We start from the raw sequence: 16,523 nt of genomic DNA on the forward strand, positions 1-16,523 counted from the left end.
AGGGCAGGCCCACTCACTACTCAGGGCCTCAGTGAGCTGGGAAGAAGGGGCAGCAGGAATCAGCTGTCTCTGTTCCCTGGGTACTTCCTTGCAGCCCCAGTTCCTTCTGCTCCTGCCTGTTGTTTCTGCTCCTTTGCCCTCTTTTCAGGTCCCCAAGCTTGTAAGTCCTGTCAGACCCTCCAGAGCTCACCCTAGTTCTCTCAGTCCCCGATAGCACCTGCCCCTTTCCCAGGGGCTGGTTTCCCAGCAGCCTTCTAGGAGGATGGTCTTCTTCCTAAGGCTCCCTGCAGCAGATTCCCTCCTTCTGGTCTGCAGTTTCCTTTTATACTGGTCATCTAGCTCCTCACTGGCTGGCCCAGCTGCCACCCTAATTGTCTGCAGCCGCTGGTCTAATTGGCTGCTTTCCTAAAGCCACTCCTTTTGGCTGCCTGCCAACCAGCCTCCCTAGACTGGTTTTAAACCTCACAGCCAGTGTGGGTCTGATACCCCATCCCACAGTCTGTGAAGTTATGATGTTTTGTTGTGTGTGTTTTACTGAAATTAGCTGGAAACAACAACTACCAGAGCTGACCACTGCAAGGATTCAGGGGGTTGGGGAGGTGTCACTGGTCACGTGCCCTGCCCTGCCCGCTCCCCACCCATGTCCCTACCCCTGTCTCCCCTGCTGTCCCCCTGCCACCCCTCTCCCCACTAAGATTAAGTTCGGGTATTTATCACAAAGGTCATGGACAGGTTTCAGGCTGTGAATTTTGTTCATTCCCCATGACCTGTCTATAATTTTTACTAAAAATTACCCACGACTAAATCAAGGGTACCCTATGGAAGGCTTCCACTAAGCAGGCTGGTACAGGTCTGGAGTCCTCAGCTGAGGGAATTAGTTGCCGTGTCTCTGTTGTTGGTTCATGAGTGGCTGACGAATGCATTCATGTAAGTAAGTTAGATGTGTCCCTGACTGCAGATGTTGGTATAACTGCAGTCCCTGGAGGGGTCTGCAGCTTGTTACAGCATCAGAGTGAGAGGGAGAGAACCAAGGTTGGTAAGACAGAGGACTGAGAGTTACCTCAGTTCCAGGAAATTTGTCCCCGGTAGGTAACTAAGATCTGCTAATGTATACCTTCTGATATCAAGAATTACATGGAAATAATCATATATCACATTCCTAAGGCTGATACACACACACATATATCTCCTAGAACTGGAAGGGACATTGAGAAGTCATCTAGTTCAGTCCCCTGCCCTCTTGGCAGGACCAAGCACCATCCCTGACATCTATTTGCCCCAATCCCTAAATGGCCTCCTCAAGGATTGAACTCACAGGCCAATGCTCAAACCACTCAAAACCACCACCTCAAAAATTTTAACATCTATTTGCCCCAGTCCCTAAATCCCAATCTTCTCAAGGATATCCCGTTGAATTAGGAATCCATCATATATTTTGGCCTGAACACTAAAAAACAAAAAATCATCTATTTCAAGCCTTCTCAAAAGCTAGTAAGGACAACAACTAGAGTGCTGTTAATTGAATCCAAACAGGAATCACATTCCAACACTGCTGTTTCTGAGAGGCAGAACAACAAACTGACATACTCTACAACAAAGGGTAGCATAAGTGAGGACTAAGGACACATAAATGTCTGCCATCTGCCTACAGAACTGAAGGTCAGCTGCACAAGTCTGCCAATTTCTCCCTATTCAGTAGATCTCTATAAGGCGATCCAAGTATGATGATAGATAGGCACTGTAAAATACAATTTATTTTATTGTTTAATTTATTCACTCTAGTTTAGTCATAATTTTTTACTAGAATTGTTTTTGTTCTTACTTGAAATTTAGTTTAATGGGTTTCCTATCACAAGATAAGCTTGCTAAAGTAAGCTCTCTCATAACTCCCATATGTCCAATAAATATTATGTTAAGAAGATTTTTAAAATAAAATTGTAATCTAAGAGAGGATTCAGTTAAGCAGTGGAGAGTACATGTAGTTTATAAAAACAAACTATTGACAAAACGATACACTGCATTTGAGAAGATACAGAACAAACTGCTGAAATACATAAATTCCCTGTACCTGTTCAATTGCTTGGGCTTTCTGTTGCTCCAATAATTTGTCTGTCTCTTTCTCAGCTCTGAGTGATGCTGCAGATACGGTTTTCATAGACATAAAATCTAAGGTCATCCATTCATCTCTCTGTAATAATACAAACAGTTTTATCCAAAACAAAACAACACCCACATTCGATAAACACCCATTTTCTGTAACAAAAACTATATGGCTCAGGTATAAATCAAATTCACAAAATTATTATACCTGATATTTATAATGCATGGTGGAGATTTTATAACCAACAAGTAAAATATTTTTGAAGCATGAAAATAAAGCAGATAATACACACTGAAAGGATTCACCCACCAAAATCCAAATGTAAGACACAGCCACGTATATTCTAACAAAAACAAAGGAATTTTCCCCATTTTTCATATGCCATTCTAAAACTAGAAAAAACTACTATTGATTCAGAGCCTCACTCATCAAGACTTGAAGCACTAGTCTTAAAAGCCGCCACTACTGCACTTCATGTTTCTCATTTACAACCAACGATACAGCTGAGACAGCTTCACATATATGAAATGGAAGTCACGCCACTTGGAAGAACAAAATGTGGGATCAGTGAGAAAACCTTATCAGTTTACCATGGAGGATGAAGATAATTAAGGGGGCATAGTAACACCAGGGTACAAAATATACAGGAAGTACAGAGTAGGTTGTGCTGGTGGGGGCGTGGAACCAGATGTGCAAGAAAGCAGAGTCAATTAAAGGAAAAATCTTAAATAAATTATATCGTACTAGAGACTGACTATGGGTAGAAATTCATGTTTTAAAACAGTAAGGTTGTGTCGTCTATACTAGAAGCATCCGTCAACAGTAACGTCTGTCAACAGAGTTGTGTCAACAGAAACTCTGTTGACAGAGTGCATCTACATACAAAAGCAGATCGACAGAACAATCCGCTCCATCGACAGAAGCAGCCAGACTGCATACCCTCTGTCAACACAACAGCTGATCGGAAGCTCTGCAAACAGGGCTGCCCAGTGAACTAGAAGCCCTCTCTATTGGCAGAAGTGTCTACACTGCACTTCTGTCAACAGAAGCATTATTCCTCAAATTTTCAAGGGATAACACTGTCAAGACAAATGCAGATTTCTGTCGAGACTTAATTTACAGAACACTTTGTGCGTGTAGATGCTCCCTGAGTTATGTTGACAGAAGTCCCGTTCTGTCTATAAAACTCTCTAGTGTAGACACAACCTAAGAGTAGAGTGGTAGGAATATATAATCAACCACCTGACCATACTGATGACAGTAATCATGAAATGCTCCAGGAGATTGGAGAATCTACAAAGGATTTCAACTGTCCTCATTAAGTGGGTATATCTCACCTCAGGATAGGATGCGAATATAGTATTTCCAGACACGGTCTCCCACAAAATTTTTGTCAGCAAATTAAGTAAGTATGGACTGGATAAATGGACTGTAAGGCGGACAGAAAGCTGGCAAGGTTGTCAGGATCACTGGGTAATAATCAATGGCTCATTGGCAGTTGGTTTCATATGAAGTGCCCCAACAATTCTTTCTAGGGCAGTGTTGTTCAATGACTTGGATGAGGGAATGGACTGCACCCTCAGCAAGTATGCAGATGACACTAATCTAGGAGGAAAGGTACATACATTGGAAAATAGGGTCAGGGTCCAGAGTGACCTAGACAAATTGGAGAATGGGCCAAAAGAAATCTGATGAGGTTTAACACAGATACGTGCAGAGTTCTATACTTGGGACAGAAGAATCCTAAGCACTGATATAGGCTGGAGGAACCAACTGGCTAAGCAGAAATTCAGCAGAAAGGGACCTGGAGATTACAGTGACTGAGAAGCTGGGTATAAGTCAACAGTGTACCCTTGTAGCCAAAACAAAAAAGCAGTCAAGTAGCACGTTAAAAACTAACAAAATAATTTATTAGGTGAGCTTTCATGGGACAGACCCACTTCTTCAGACCATAGCCAGACCAGAACAGACTCAATATTTAAGGCACAGAGAACCAAAAATAGTAATCAAGGTGGACAAATCAGAAAAAAAAATTATCAAGGTGAGCAAATCAGAGAGTAGAGAGGTTGGGGGTGTGTGTGTCAAGAATTAGATTAAGCCAAGTATGCAAATGATCCCCTATAACGATCCAGAAAATTCCCATCCCGGTTCAAACCACGTGTTAATGTGTCGAATTTGAATATAAAATAGAGTTCAGCAGCCTTGCTTTCAAGGGTGTTGTGAAAATTCCTCTTCAGTAAGATGCAAATTTTTATGTCATTAACAGGTTAATGGCATTTTAGGGTGCATTAAGAGCAGCATTTCCAGCAGATGTAGAAAAGGAGTACTGCCCCCAATTTTGGGCCCCCCTCTACAGAAAGGATGTGGATGCATTGAAGAGGGTCCAGTGGAGAGCAATGAAAACGTTCAGGTATCTTGAGCACATGATCTGCAAGGACAGGCTGAGGGATTTGGGCTTGTTTATCTGCAAAAGAGTGGAGGATTTGATAACAGCCTTTAACAACCTGAAGGGAAGTTCCAAAGGGCATGGAGAGAGGCTGTTCTCAGTAGTGACAAATGACAGAACAAGCAGCAATGGTCTCAAGTTGCAGTGCAGGAAGTTTAGGTTGGATATTAGGATAACTATTTTACTAGGAGGGTGGTGGAGCACTGCAATGGATTACTTATGGTGCTGGCAGAATCTCCAGCCTGAGAGGTTTATAAGTCCCGGCTTGACAAAGTCCTGGCTGGGATGACTTAATTAGGGTTGGTCCTGCTTTGAGCAGAAGGTTGGACTCAATAACCTCCTGAGGTCTCTTCCAGCACTATGATTCTATGACACATTAATAAGTGCTTCTTGGAGCAGCGTATCCTTAAACCCACAAAAGAAGAAGCAATTCTTCATTTATTCCTAAGTGACCCACAGCCTCTGGTTCAACAGGTGAATATAGCTGAATCACTGGGTATAAACAATTATAATGCAATTCAATTTCACATCTTTATAGCAGAGAAAATGACAAAGAAACCCAATCAGAAGCATTTAACTTTTAAAACAGGAAATGCACAAAAATAAGGAAACCAGTTAAATGGAAATTAAAAGTAACAGTCATTGGCATGAAATGCCTGCAAACAGAATTAAGATGATTTAAAAACACCACAACAGAGGCTCAACCTAAATGTATACCCCAAATGAAACAGCAGCAAGAGAACCAAAAAATGCTACCACTGCTAAACAGCAAAGTAAGAGGGAGTTAGAGGTAAAATGGTGTCCTTTGAAAACTGGAAGTCTATTCCTACTGAGGAAAATGGAAACAACCACAAACTCTGGCAAACAAAGTGCAAAAGAAACAAGGCAGGCCAAGAAAGAATCAGAACAACTAGGTAAACACACAAAAATTAACAGCAACTTCTATTTAAGTACATCAGAAGCAAGAAAACTGTCAAGCAGTCAGTGGGAGATCGGATAGTGGAGAAGCTAAAGGAGTATTCAAGGAAGATAAGGAAACTAAATGAAGCTAAATGAATTCTTTACATCAGTCTTCACTGCAGAGGATGTGTGGCATATCTCTACAACACAGGCATTCTTTTGGTGATAAATCTGAGAACATTATTTAAGTGTTTACAGAAGAGGTTCTGGAACAAATTGATAAATTAAACAATAAGAAGTCACCAGAATCAGATGGTATCCACACAAGAGTTCTGGAGAAACTCAAATATAAATTAGGGATGGAAATTCACATTTAAATAGTTAACCAGTTAAATGTTAAGTTTAATCAGCCAGTTAAATGTTAAGTTTAATCAGTTAACCAATTAAACGGCAGGGGAGCAACTGCCCCACCCTCTTGAACCCCCTCCCCCGCACACACACACACACACTCCGCCTCTCCAGGGCAACAGAGACCACAGCTGCTCAGGCCACACTGGAGCGCCCCCACTCACAGCAAGCAGTGGGTGCTCCAGTGCCTACTGGTTAACTGTAACTGGTAAACCACATCCATTTAGGGTGAGGCTTACTGGTTAACCCATTAACATCCCTTATATAAACTATACCAAATATAAATATATGCCACTTGTGTAGTATGCAACCCATTGCTGAAACATGCTGCTGTACTTGTTAACTGGAAAGTGACTAACATAACTTCTGTTTTTAAAAAGAGGACCCAAATGTGATCCAGGCTATTATACATCGGTGAGCCTAACTTCATAGCCAGGCAAAATGATTACATACACGAAAGAACAAAACTATCAGATACAAACGTGATTTTTGGCAAAGCATCAGGATGTTTTTTGTAAAGGGAAACCATGCCTCAGTCTATTAGAATTCTTTGAGGGCATCAACAAGCAAGCGGATAAGAGTGATCCACTTGCTATTATGTACATGGGATTTTCAGGAAGCCTTTGACAAGAACCCTCACCAAGGGTGATCAACGGAACTAAACTTTTACACGATAAGAGAGAAGGTCCTCAAATGGATCAATAACTGGTTAAAAGATAGGAAATAAATGGTAGTAAGAAATGGTCAGTTTTCACAGTGGAGAGGGATAAATAGCAGGGTGACCATATGTTCTGTAGTGGGACCAGTGCTGCTCAACATATTCATAAATGCTCTGGACAAAGTGATAAACAAAGAGATGGCAAACTCTATAGATGGTACACAATTACTGGTTTGGACACTGCAATTATATCCAAAGCTGACTGCAAAAGGATCTTACTAAACTGGGAGACTGGGTAATAAAATGGCAGGAGAAATTTAAAGTTAATAAATGCAAAGTAATACACAGTGGAAAACATAATCCTAACTATAAATACGAAATTATAGGGTCTAAATTAACTCTAATCAATCAGGAAAGATCTTGTAGTCATGGATATATCTGAAAATATCCAATCAATGTGCAGTGATGGTCAAAAGAATCTAACAATGTTGGGAATCATTAAGAAAGGGATACACAAAAAGATAGAATATATCACAATGTCACTATATAAATCCACAGTATGCCCACACCTTAACAACTACATGCAGTTCTGACTGCCCCATATCATAAAAGATATTAGAATTGGAAAAGGTGCAGAAAAAGGAAACAAAAAGTGTAAGGTTATGGAACAGCTTCTACATGCAGAGATTAAAAGGACTCAGCCTGTTCATTTTAGAAACTGTCCATCTAAAATGTCCTTCACTCTGGGTGTCCTTAAGCCTTTGATAGCTAGAAGCTGGAACTAGACAGGAAGGAATAGGTCACTCTATAAATCGCCCTATTCTCCTCACTCTTTCTGAAGCATGTGGTACTGAGCACTCTCAGGATACCGGGTTAAATAAACCATTGGTCCAATCCAATCTGCCCATTCTTATGGCGTGATTCTCTCCAAGAAGAAAAGGCTGGAAGAACTCCGTGGTCAGAGGAAGCATAATATCCACAAGCTACAAAAGGATGTGTTTCTGAACTTTTACCTTACTATTTTCAGCATGCAGTAAAGGTCACTTCTTTAATTCAGAAAGTGTTCTTGCTTTCTTTGATCAGATGTACTTCATTAAGTCAGTCCCCTGGAAGCTGTGACTACATTTGGAATTATCTTCACAGCATCAAAAAGGCCATGAAACATCTGACCATTTTTAGGTCATTAAAATGTGATGGGGAAAAAAATGTGTCTATTTGCCAATCCCAAAGGAGTCCACCAAGATAAAAAATATCCTTAAATATCACATTTACTCCTCATATGAAGTGCATAGTCTAATTGTGGACAGCCAAGTACACACAGGCCAATTCACAAACCAGCTAGTGTTTGGACAAGGAAGAAACATTCTTGAAGTAAAAGCTACTGATAGAAATGCAAAACCCTGTTTTTGCAGCCACCCCAATTTAGCCCGCATTCAACAATCTGCACATTAAAACTAGCTGTAGGATCATTCAGGAAAATTCCCCTAAGTTTAACTATATTGCCTTTAAGCCTGACCTGGCAGAAAAGGGCATGGCTACAGCCACACGAGTGAGGTTGTTTTTTTTTTTGGTTTTTTTTTGGATAGAACCAGAGTTTTGTTGGCAAAACTTGCAGCACATCCACACTAAAAATGCGTATTGTCAACAGTTTGTTGACAAAACTTGGCATTTCTGCTGACAATCTTCTGCCTCTCCCAGAGGAGGAAGAGAACCTTTGTTGACAGACTCTCTTGACAAACAAGTTGTGTGGATGCTCTGGGGGGTGGAGTTTTGTCAACAGACAGGGCTTTCAGGACACTGAGCAGCCCTGTCTGCTGTGCTTCCAGTTGGCTGTTTTGCCAAGATAGTGGCCAGGCAGTCCAGCCACTCTGTTGACAGTGGATCATTCTTTCGATCCAATTTAGTGTACGGCCGTGCTCTGTTGATTGACGTTTTGTCAGAAAATCTCTTCTGACAGAAACGCCTGTTGACAGATGCTTCTACTGTAGCTATACCCAAAGGCAAACCTGAAAAGCAGTGAGGGTGAAAGAGACCCGGAGTCAACAATGGGCAGTAATTATGTAAAAGTTTGCAAATCAATATGACAGAAAAACAAAAGCAATGTAATTTTGAACTGCAGACACAGCAACATTACATCACAGAGCAGGAGATATACAGCCCTAAGTTGACTGTACTTGGAGTAAAGCAGTCAATTTCAGATCTTCTATCACCAGATACACTGGAGGGAGGTTAAGAGAAGCTTACTTACAAGAAAGTATACACAAAGGAAGCAACCTCTCTAACTGCACATAGGTGGAAAGAAACATGAGAGGCACACAAGACAGTACCCCCAAAATTTCCCTGTACAATGGTTTGACAGGATCAACAGAGTCATAGACTGGTCACCTTCACCAAGAGAGGTGAACCTGTAGAATGGAAGCCTAACTATACAAAGAGGAAAGCCAGATTGTGGACAGCACTGGAAGCAAAGAGATCAGCCATACTGGTCCTTGGCTGTTCCAAAAATTATCCTCTTTAGACTATGTGAGCCTAGAACAGGGAGTGGGCAATAATTTTCACAGAGGCGCCACTTTATGAGTTTTGGTACTTGTTGCAGGCCCGCTCTGGGCCCCCCAGAAGGGACAGGGCCTTGGGAGGAGAAGCTAAATGAATTCTTTACATCAGTCTTCACTGCAGAGGATGCATGGCTGGGGGCTACTGAGAGAAACAAGAGAGTGTAAGTGTGAAAGAGAAACACTGTATGAGAGACAGGCTCTGACACAGATTGAGTGTGTGCTGCAGTGTGTATGTAACAGTGACTGTGTGTGTGTGTGTGGCTCAGACTGGGTATGTCTGCAGTGACACAGGGGCATATGCTGGTTCCTGCTGGCTAAATTTCTACAAGAAGCCACCTTCTGACTTTTTAAGGTAAATTAGTCCTGCTTTGTCATCTCCCCCTCCCCTGCTCTGCACACCTGAGCAAATCACTTACCATCATGCTTCAGACTGGAGCATCTCTACTGTGTGCCTCCATCTTCCCAATCCCTGCTCTGCAGAAATGGGATGCAGTGGATCACCCTGACTTCAGCGCTACTCTCCACTCTACCACTCTACCTAGGAGAATCCTAGGAGTGGCTCGAAGGCGGATAGAACAAGGTGGGAGGAGGCGCACCTGAAAACTTGCTGCTCTCTGTAAGTATGCACACTGTGCTCATCAGCTGCATGGACCAGAGAAAAATGTTTGGCATTTTGGATCCAGCCCCAAGGGCTGATTTTGCCCACCCCGACCTATTGCACACAAGTAATTCATGTGTCACACAAAGTAATTCACATGTGTGCCAAATACAATAAGAGTAAATTTGATTTTACTAGAGCAAAATAACAATTCAGCCTGAATCATTTCAGCCCACACTAGCTTAGTGCCATCATGGCCTCCGCTCCCATAGTTACACTAGTCCTGTCCTTACTGTCCCACAGTATACCAATAACCTTTCAAAAATCCTACTTAATCCTATCTAGGGTCAGCATTAGCATTATGGGACAGATAACCAAAACTGAACTGTAAGGATTACAACACACATCCACACAGCTAGAACAGACACAATTAACAGTCTATGCTTAAACCTGTGCAATCACACTGGCTTCGTTTGGGACTGTTCAGCTCTCCAAGTACAGAGTAGGGCTGAGCATAACAGCAGGATACCTGATACTACCAGCCTTGTTGTTCAGAAATTCTGCAGTTTCTTTAGTCACCATGCCTCTTCAAGCATCGTGTAACCAAAAAGTCATTAAAGAGTGATTTGATCCATGCAGAGAAATTAACAGGGTTAGTCAAGATTTTACTCTGACCCTATTAAGAAAATCAGGTTAAATCACCATGTGCTTGGTACATGACACGCAGAATTGATGCCAGGCAACATAACAGTAATACACATTTTGTTAAATGCTTGTAAAACAGAGAAAACAGTCCAATTAATAAAAGCTGACAGTTACCTAAATAGACATAATATCTACATTTTAAATACTGTAGCTAATGATCAAAGAATTTACTCTGAACTATAAAGCCCATGTAGACCCAAATGATTTTGCCTTTCCATAATTAACAAGCTCCTCACCTGAACTCCAGTATTTTCCGTAGTATCCAACTGCTGGTCCTTCTTGATTTTCCATGCCTTTTCTGGGCAAACTGATTGTGATGCAGTTGACTCAACCCACTCAACTGAAGAATCCTAAGGAAAAGTGTCTGATTAATTTGGTAAAACTCAAAAGTGCTGTATTTTACAGAATAACCAAACTCTGAAACCCTGTTATAAATTGAGGACATGCTATTACTAAGAAATTTTAAAAGAAAACACCATTTGATATTAGTCTCTCTCTAATCCATATCAACAGTTTATTAACCTTGTATTGTCATGCAAAAAAACCACAATGACCATTTGCCAGAGAGTTGAAACTGTCCTGCTGATCTTTGAAACAAACAAAACACACATACAATTAAAACAGATAAATTAGTGACAATTTTTAAAAGGCATTTTAACTGTTGCTGGTACCAACATGTTTAAATTTAAAAATGTAATAATTTACATCACCTCTTAACCTTTTTATTGTATCTCGTTCCCACCTAACCCACTCAAAAATACATATGCATCTCTCTCTGAGAGGAAAAGCAGTTTTCTTGAGTGCTGAGATTTTACACTTGCAGCAAACAGCCCACTGAAGACCAGACATTCCCTGTCATTTGGAGGAACCAGTCATGAGAACAGGAGACTATAAAATGTCAGAATCAGAAGACTGCTGCATCTTGGGACTCACTGATGCAATTTGCAGCTTTGGGTGCTTCCCACAGGAAATATGGGGCTAACCTGTGGTTTTGATTAATTCCCACTTATCAGCAAGTGAAGTAAAACCGTCCGTTTCGATGGATGTTCCTGTAGAAAAATCTTGTGCTGTTATATATTCATATGCATGAAGAAGAAAGGACAATTTTCAAGAAGAAAACAATAATGCTACTGTGCTTGCACACAAATGTCCCCCTAAAATGTTACACTTAAACGTAAGACTCAAAACATGTCGTAAACACTCAGAAAATCCAATTAAAACAGGATTTCCCCCAACCTGTTTTCTCCATGTGACACAAACTGAAAAATGAGAATGACAGGAGCTGTGTCATGATATCAAAGTAAGTCTCTGTCAGCTAAAGAAAAATGGGAGCCTGCTGGCCCCAGGCCCATTACAGAAGTACACGTTACACCTCTCAAAACCGGAATTCTTTCGTCTGGCAACATCTGTCATCTGGCAAAACCATGGATGTTACTGGACCAGAGAGCCCCAGCTGCAAGGCTGCTCTAGGGAGTGCAAGCAGGATGCCAGTGACAAGGGGGCTGGCAGACCTGCACAGGGGATGACAGGGACTGTGCTGGCAGCTCAGCTGGGGCCAGAGCCAGCAGGCCAGTCACTGCTAGAGACAGTTGCCTGGCTCCCTGTGAGGGCTCCCCAGCTGGGGCTGGAGCTGGATCCTCAGCTTGAGCTTCTACCAGCTCCCCAGCCAGGGCTGGAGCCGCAGTCATGCAGGGTTGGGGCCAGCAGCATCAGCCCAGCAGGGACCAGGGCCAGCTACAGGTCGAGGGAGGCCACTAGGGCTGGATGGGAGAGGGGGCGAGGCAGGAGAACTCCCCTTATCCAGCAAATTCCCTGGTTAGGGACCAATCAGGTCCAAGGGTGCCAGACAAGGGAGGTGCAACCTGTATGAGAGAAATTGCAGGGGAAAAAAACCACATCTTTAAATTAATTAAATACCAGGTAAGGTATTATGTAGCACTGTCTTTAAGAAAAGGAAAACAAGCTTCAATTTTATTAGCAACTTGTTTCCAAAAAGGCAAATAAAAATTATTTGTTTGGCTCTTTAGAAAAAGATCTTTCAACAGAACATTTTAAGTGTTTCACTTACTGAAGAGCTATCATCTGAATCGTTTTTTTCAGATTTTTGTTTTTTGCTTTTCTTCTTTTCTTTCTTTAATTTTCTTGAGTGTTTATCCTTTTTTTTCTTTTTCTTCACAGAATGTTCCTACACAAGCAAACATTTATAAACTGCATCAAAACAAGTCACGGACAGAAAAAGACCATTAATCAAATTACATACAAAAAAACTAGTTAATTTTAAACTATCAAAATTGAGGACTTATCAAATCATACCTGCACATTCTTATCACTATTTCTATCATCTTTCATCAGCCATTCCATCTGACGGTTTCCGAACAATTGTCATTTTTAAATAAATAAATACTTTTTTAAAATTCAAATAACATGAATATAGTGAAAAAGTATGGCTACACGCTTTTATTATGGCTTAAGCTACTTCTCTTGTGAATCCTTGAATCCATATAGGTCTAAACTTTTTTCAAATAGCTCCACAATATACTGGTCAGGTATCCCAGGGTGAGATCTTCCACTGCCACACTCCATACACATGATGATTTTTCTTGCAGCACATTTGTATGAGGGCTTTCAGAACATACTAGAATTCTTGGATTCGGAAAAGGTCAAAGGGAATCAAATCTCATGATTCCTCTTCTGGCATCCCACAATCTCTTTGTATTGTACGGGCCAGCACCATTTTCAACTTGCTGCCATGCAACACAAACAAAATACTGTGAAGTGTAATGACCCTGACCTGACCTGATCTGATTGTTATTTAGACAACAGGCTTCTCCACACTACTGGATATCATGAGACCTATTAGCTTTGGTTGGTTTGGGAGACAGAGGTGGTGAGGTCATGGCAATGGAGGAGGAGGAGGAAGAAAAAAATCAAGCAGTTACACCTACAGGACTATTTCTTGGAGCAGCTTAACTCCATGCAATGCTGTTTCTGGATTCAATGAGCTAGCACCAACTGGCAGGAAAATAATAGTGCAGAAAAGAATGCAGAACTGGGAGGATCACAGGGCACAACTTAAGAACAACAAAGGCCACTTTCCTAAAAATCTGTTCAAAGCTCACACTGAAACTGCAGTGATGGAATACCACAATGAGAGCTCCCACCAGTGTGAACAAGCACATGGCCCTCACCACAAGAAAGCTTACCTCCCCTCAGCCAGCAGCAAGTCACTTGGGTGTTGGTAATGGTGTTGGAGCTGTTCTTATTGAGGTGTGCACTGCTACTGACTGGGTGTTGTTGGACCACTTCATAAGGCTTGGCAATTCATAGAAGGTATTCCATGAATTTGCCTGGGTGCTTCTACAAGGTGTCTCAACTGGTCATGAAAATCAAGGCTGGGATGCATTTTTCAGCATAGCGAATGAAAAATGAATATACAGTAACCAAGGAAATTAATTAAATGTTTTTGCATAAACATTTTATTAGAAATGTATTGTACTTTAAGAAAGTGAACTTCATTGAAATTTCTTAGCTGAGACTCACAATAACCTTTACTGATTCAATGCAACAGCGCAAACTAAAACCCAATGGAATTATGACAGAATACATATTAAATGCTGCATACACACATCTATATCAATGGGCTCATCAGTGTGCAACACTGAAGGTTCAAAATTACTACCACTTTCCCTGGGGTAAAGGGACTATCCTGATGCAAAGGAAAGGTAAAAAGAATAGCAGGAGGCCAATATGGCTTCATCAAGAGCTTTATAATTACCTGAAAATCAAAGGCTATGGTTACACTAAAGCATTCTGTCAACAGAAGTCACTGCCGGGAGAGTTTTCCCAACAAAACTTCTGCTGACAGAGTGCAGCCACACACAAGACAATCAGGAGAGCTCTCAGCTCTCTCAACAGAGCAGCCAGACTGTCTGGCTGCTCTCTTGACAAAGCAGGCACCCAGAAGCACAGCAGATGGGGCTAGCCACTGTTGTGGATGCCCTGTCTGTCAAGAGAAGGTCCCCCAAAGTGGCCACACTGCTTTTCTGTCAACAGAATCTATCAACATCAGTGTTCTGCCTCAAAGCTTTGAGGCAGAACACTGCTGGCAAAAGGGCTGTGTTCTGTCCAGATACTGTACACAAAATGCATTTTGCATGTGCACACTCCACAAGTTTTGTCAACAAAACCGGGGCCGGCAAAACTTTCTAGAGTAACCATAGCCAAAAAGGAAACTGACAAAAAAGTAGAAACATGGACAAGTGGCTAAGTACAAAACAATAGCACAAGCATGCAGGGACAAAGTCAGAAAGGCTCATACATAAAACGAGATATACCTAGCCAGAGACATAAATAGGCAGAAAGAAGAGGTTCTATAAATAACTTAGGAGCATGAGAAAGGTGAAGGAAAGTACAGGCCCACTACTTAGTCAAGAAGTCATAAACAGATGACATAAAGAAGTCTGAGGTGCTGAATGTTTATATTATTTCAGCATCCACTAAAATAAATTGTGACTACATGCCAAACCCATAATAAAACCAACAAGCAAGAAGGATCTCAATCTAGAATATGGGTAGGACAGGCTAAAGAATATTTCGGTAAATTAGTTGGCAGGGCCTGATGAAATTCATCCTAAGATACCAACTTAACCAACCTCAGAACACTTTGCAATTGTCTTCTGAGAATTCACAGAGGATGAGTGAAGTCACAGAGGAATTGAGAAGGGAAAATACATTATCTATATTTAAAAAGGGGAACAAAGTGGCTGCAGGGAATTATACATCACTCAGCCTAACTTCAACCCCTAGAAAGACACTGAAACAAATTACAAAATGATGAATTTGTAAGCACCTTGAAGATAACAGATCCAGGTGTGAACTTATATAGTGCAGAATAAACATGGGAGGACTGACAGAACAGGATAGTTAAGCCAAAATATGACAGCTGCTATACACCTTCACAAAAACCTTAACCTGGAAAAAACCTCCTGTCAGAAATGAGCTATTTTGTTTCCACTAATGGATTAACTGATACGGGAGAAAACACCAGATCATTTTAAAAAACTTGTGTGGACACAAGTCAGTTTAGCCGGAAATAACCTGAGATTCAAAAAAACACTTTTTTAAATAGATGAGGCTTTTTACACTCAGCTGTTGGGTCTTTCCAAACACAAGACAAACAAATCTTCTACTAAGTACTTCTCTGCAGAGTGTGTTAGTCCACACCAACTAGGGTGTAAATTCTAATGAGCACCTGCACATTGCATGCTAACTGGCCTGCATTAATCCATCTTGACCATGCTAAAAGTTCCCTAGTACACACTAACATAGGTTTATTTCAAACAGTACTACACGTGCTTGGTCCTTCCATGTATGCAGGTGACTGGACTTGATATCCGCTCAAGGTTCTTTCCAGTTCTATTACTTTAAAACAACTAGGGACCTTTTTGTTCATTATCAGTAAAGCCCACGTGGCCAGGTAGTGAGCAACACACTAATGTGCATTAGAATTTAGATGCCCACAAGAGTGGACAAACATGATATAGACAAACCCTCTTTGTGTATAGCACCCTGCACAGTAGGGTCCAAAATATTAACGGGGCCCTGCTACATACTACAATACCAACTACTAACAAAGAATGTAAATGAGAGACTTCATAGCCCATGACCAGATTCAGAGATTCCAAGAAAGGATCACTGGGATCATGCAGTTTAGTTATTTGTTCTGAAAGACAGGCCCTAGAACTTCCCCAAAAATAATTCCTTCTAGAAATACTTCCAGTCTTAATTTTAAAATTGCTAATACACCACAACCCTCGATAAGTTGCTCTCTGCAGTTAATTACCATCACTGGTAAACTTATGAGTTATTTCCAAACAATTTGTCTAGCTTCATCTTCCAGACATTAGATCTTGTTTTATCTTTGTCTGCGAAAGAACACATTATCAAATATTTGGTCCACACGTAGATTATGAACATAACATCCCTTTACCTCTTCTTTGGTTCAAATAAATAAATAGCACTCCTTGAGATTATTACTATAAGGCTTGATTCTAATTCTTCACTGAGTCTAATGGCTCTACTGTAAATCCTCTCCATATTATAAATAAATTATTTCCCGTTGCAGACATCTAGAAATTAAACTTTGTTGTTAT

The 16,523-nt window shown here is 41.1% G+C and overlaps 1 protein-coding gene across 3 annotated transcripts in view; it reads right to left on the reverse strand.

Annotated features, from left to right (window-relative positions):
- The window catches only part of CWF19L2 (CWF19 like cell cycle control factor 2), a 211,332-nt gene that overhangs the window by 164,241 nt on the left and 30,568 nt on the right, over positions 1 to 16,523 (reverse strand). For 2 of the 3 annotated variants that reach the window (XM_074984786.1, XM_074984796.1), the window contains 3 exons: positions 12,440 to 12,556; positions 10,608 to 10,721; positions 2,069 to 2,188 (listed from right to left, as the gene is read on the reverse strand). In XM_074984786.1, the coding sequence (XP_074840887.1) occupies positions 2,069 to 2,188; positions 10,608 to 10,721; positions 12,440 to 12,556 (351 nt within the window). Of the gene's footprint in view, positions 1 to 2,068; positions 2,189 to 10,607; positions 10,722 to 11,354; positions 11,421 to 12,439; positions 12,559 to 16,523 lie in introns of those variants that run through there. The other variant, XM_074984805.1, reaches the window with a different exon arrangement.

The sequence above is a fragment of the Carettochelys insculpta genome, chromosome 1 (genome assembly GCF_033958435.1).
Source record: "Carettochelys insculpta isolate YL-2023 chromosome 1, ASM3395843v1, whole genome shotgun sequence".
Lineage (NCBI taxonomy): Eukaryota > Metazoa > Chordata > Testudines > Carettochelyidae > Carettochelys > Carettochelys insculpta.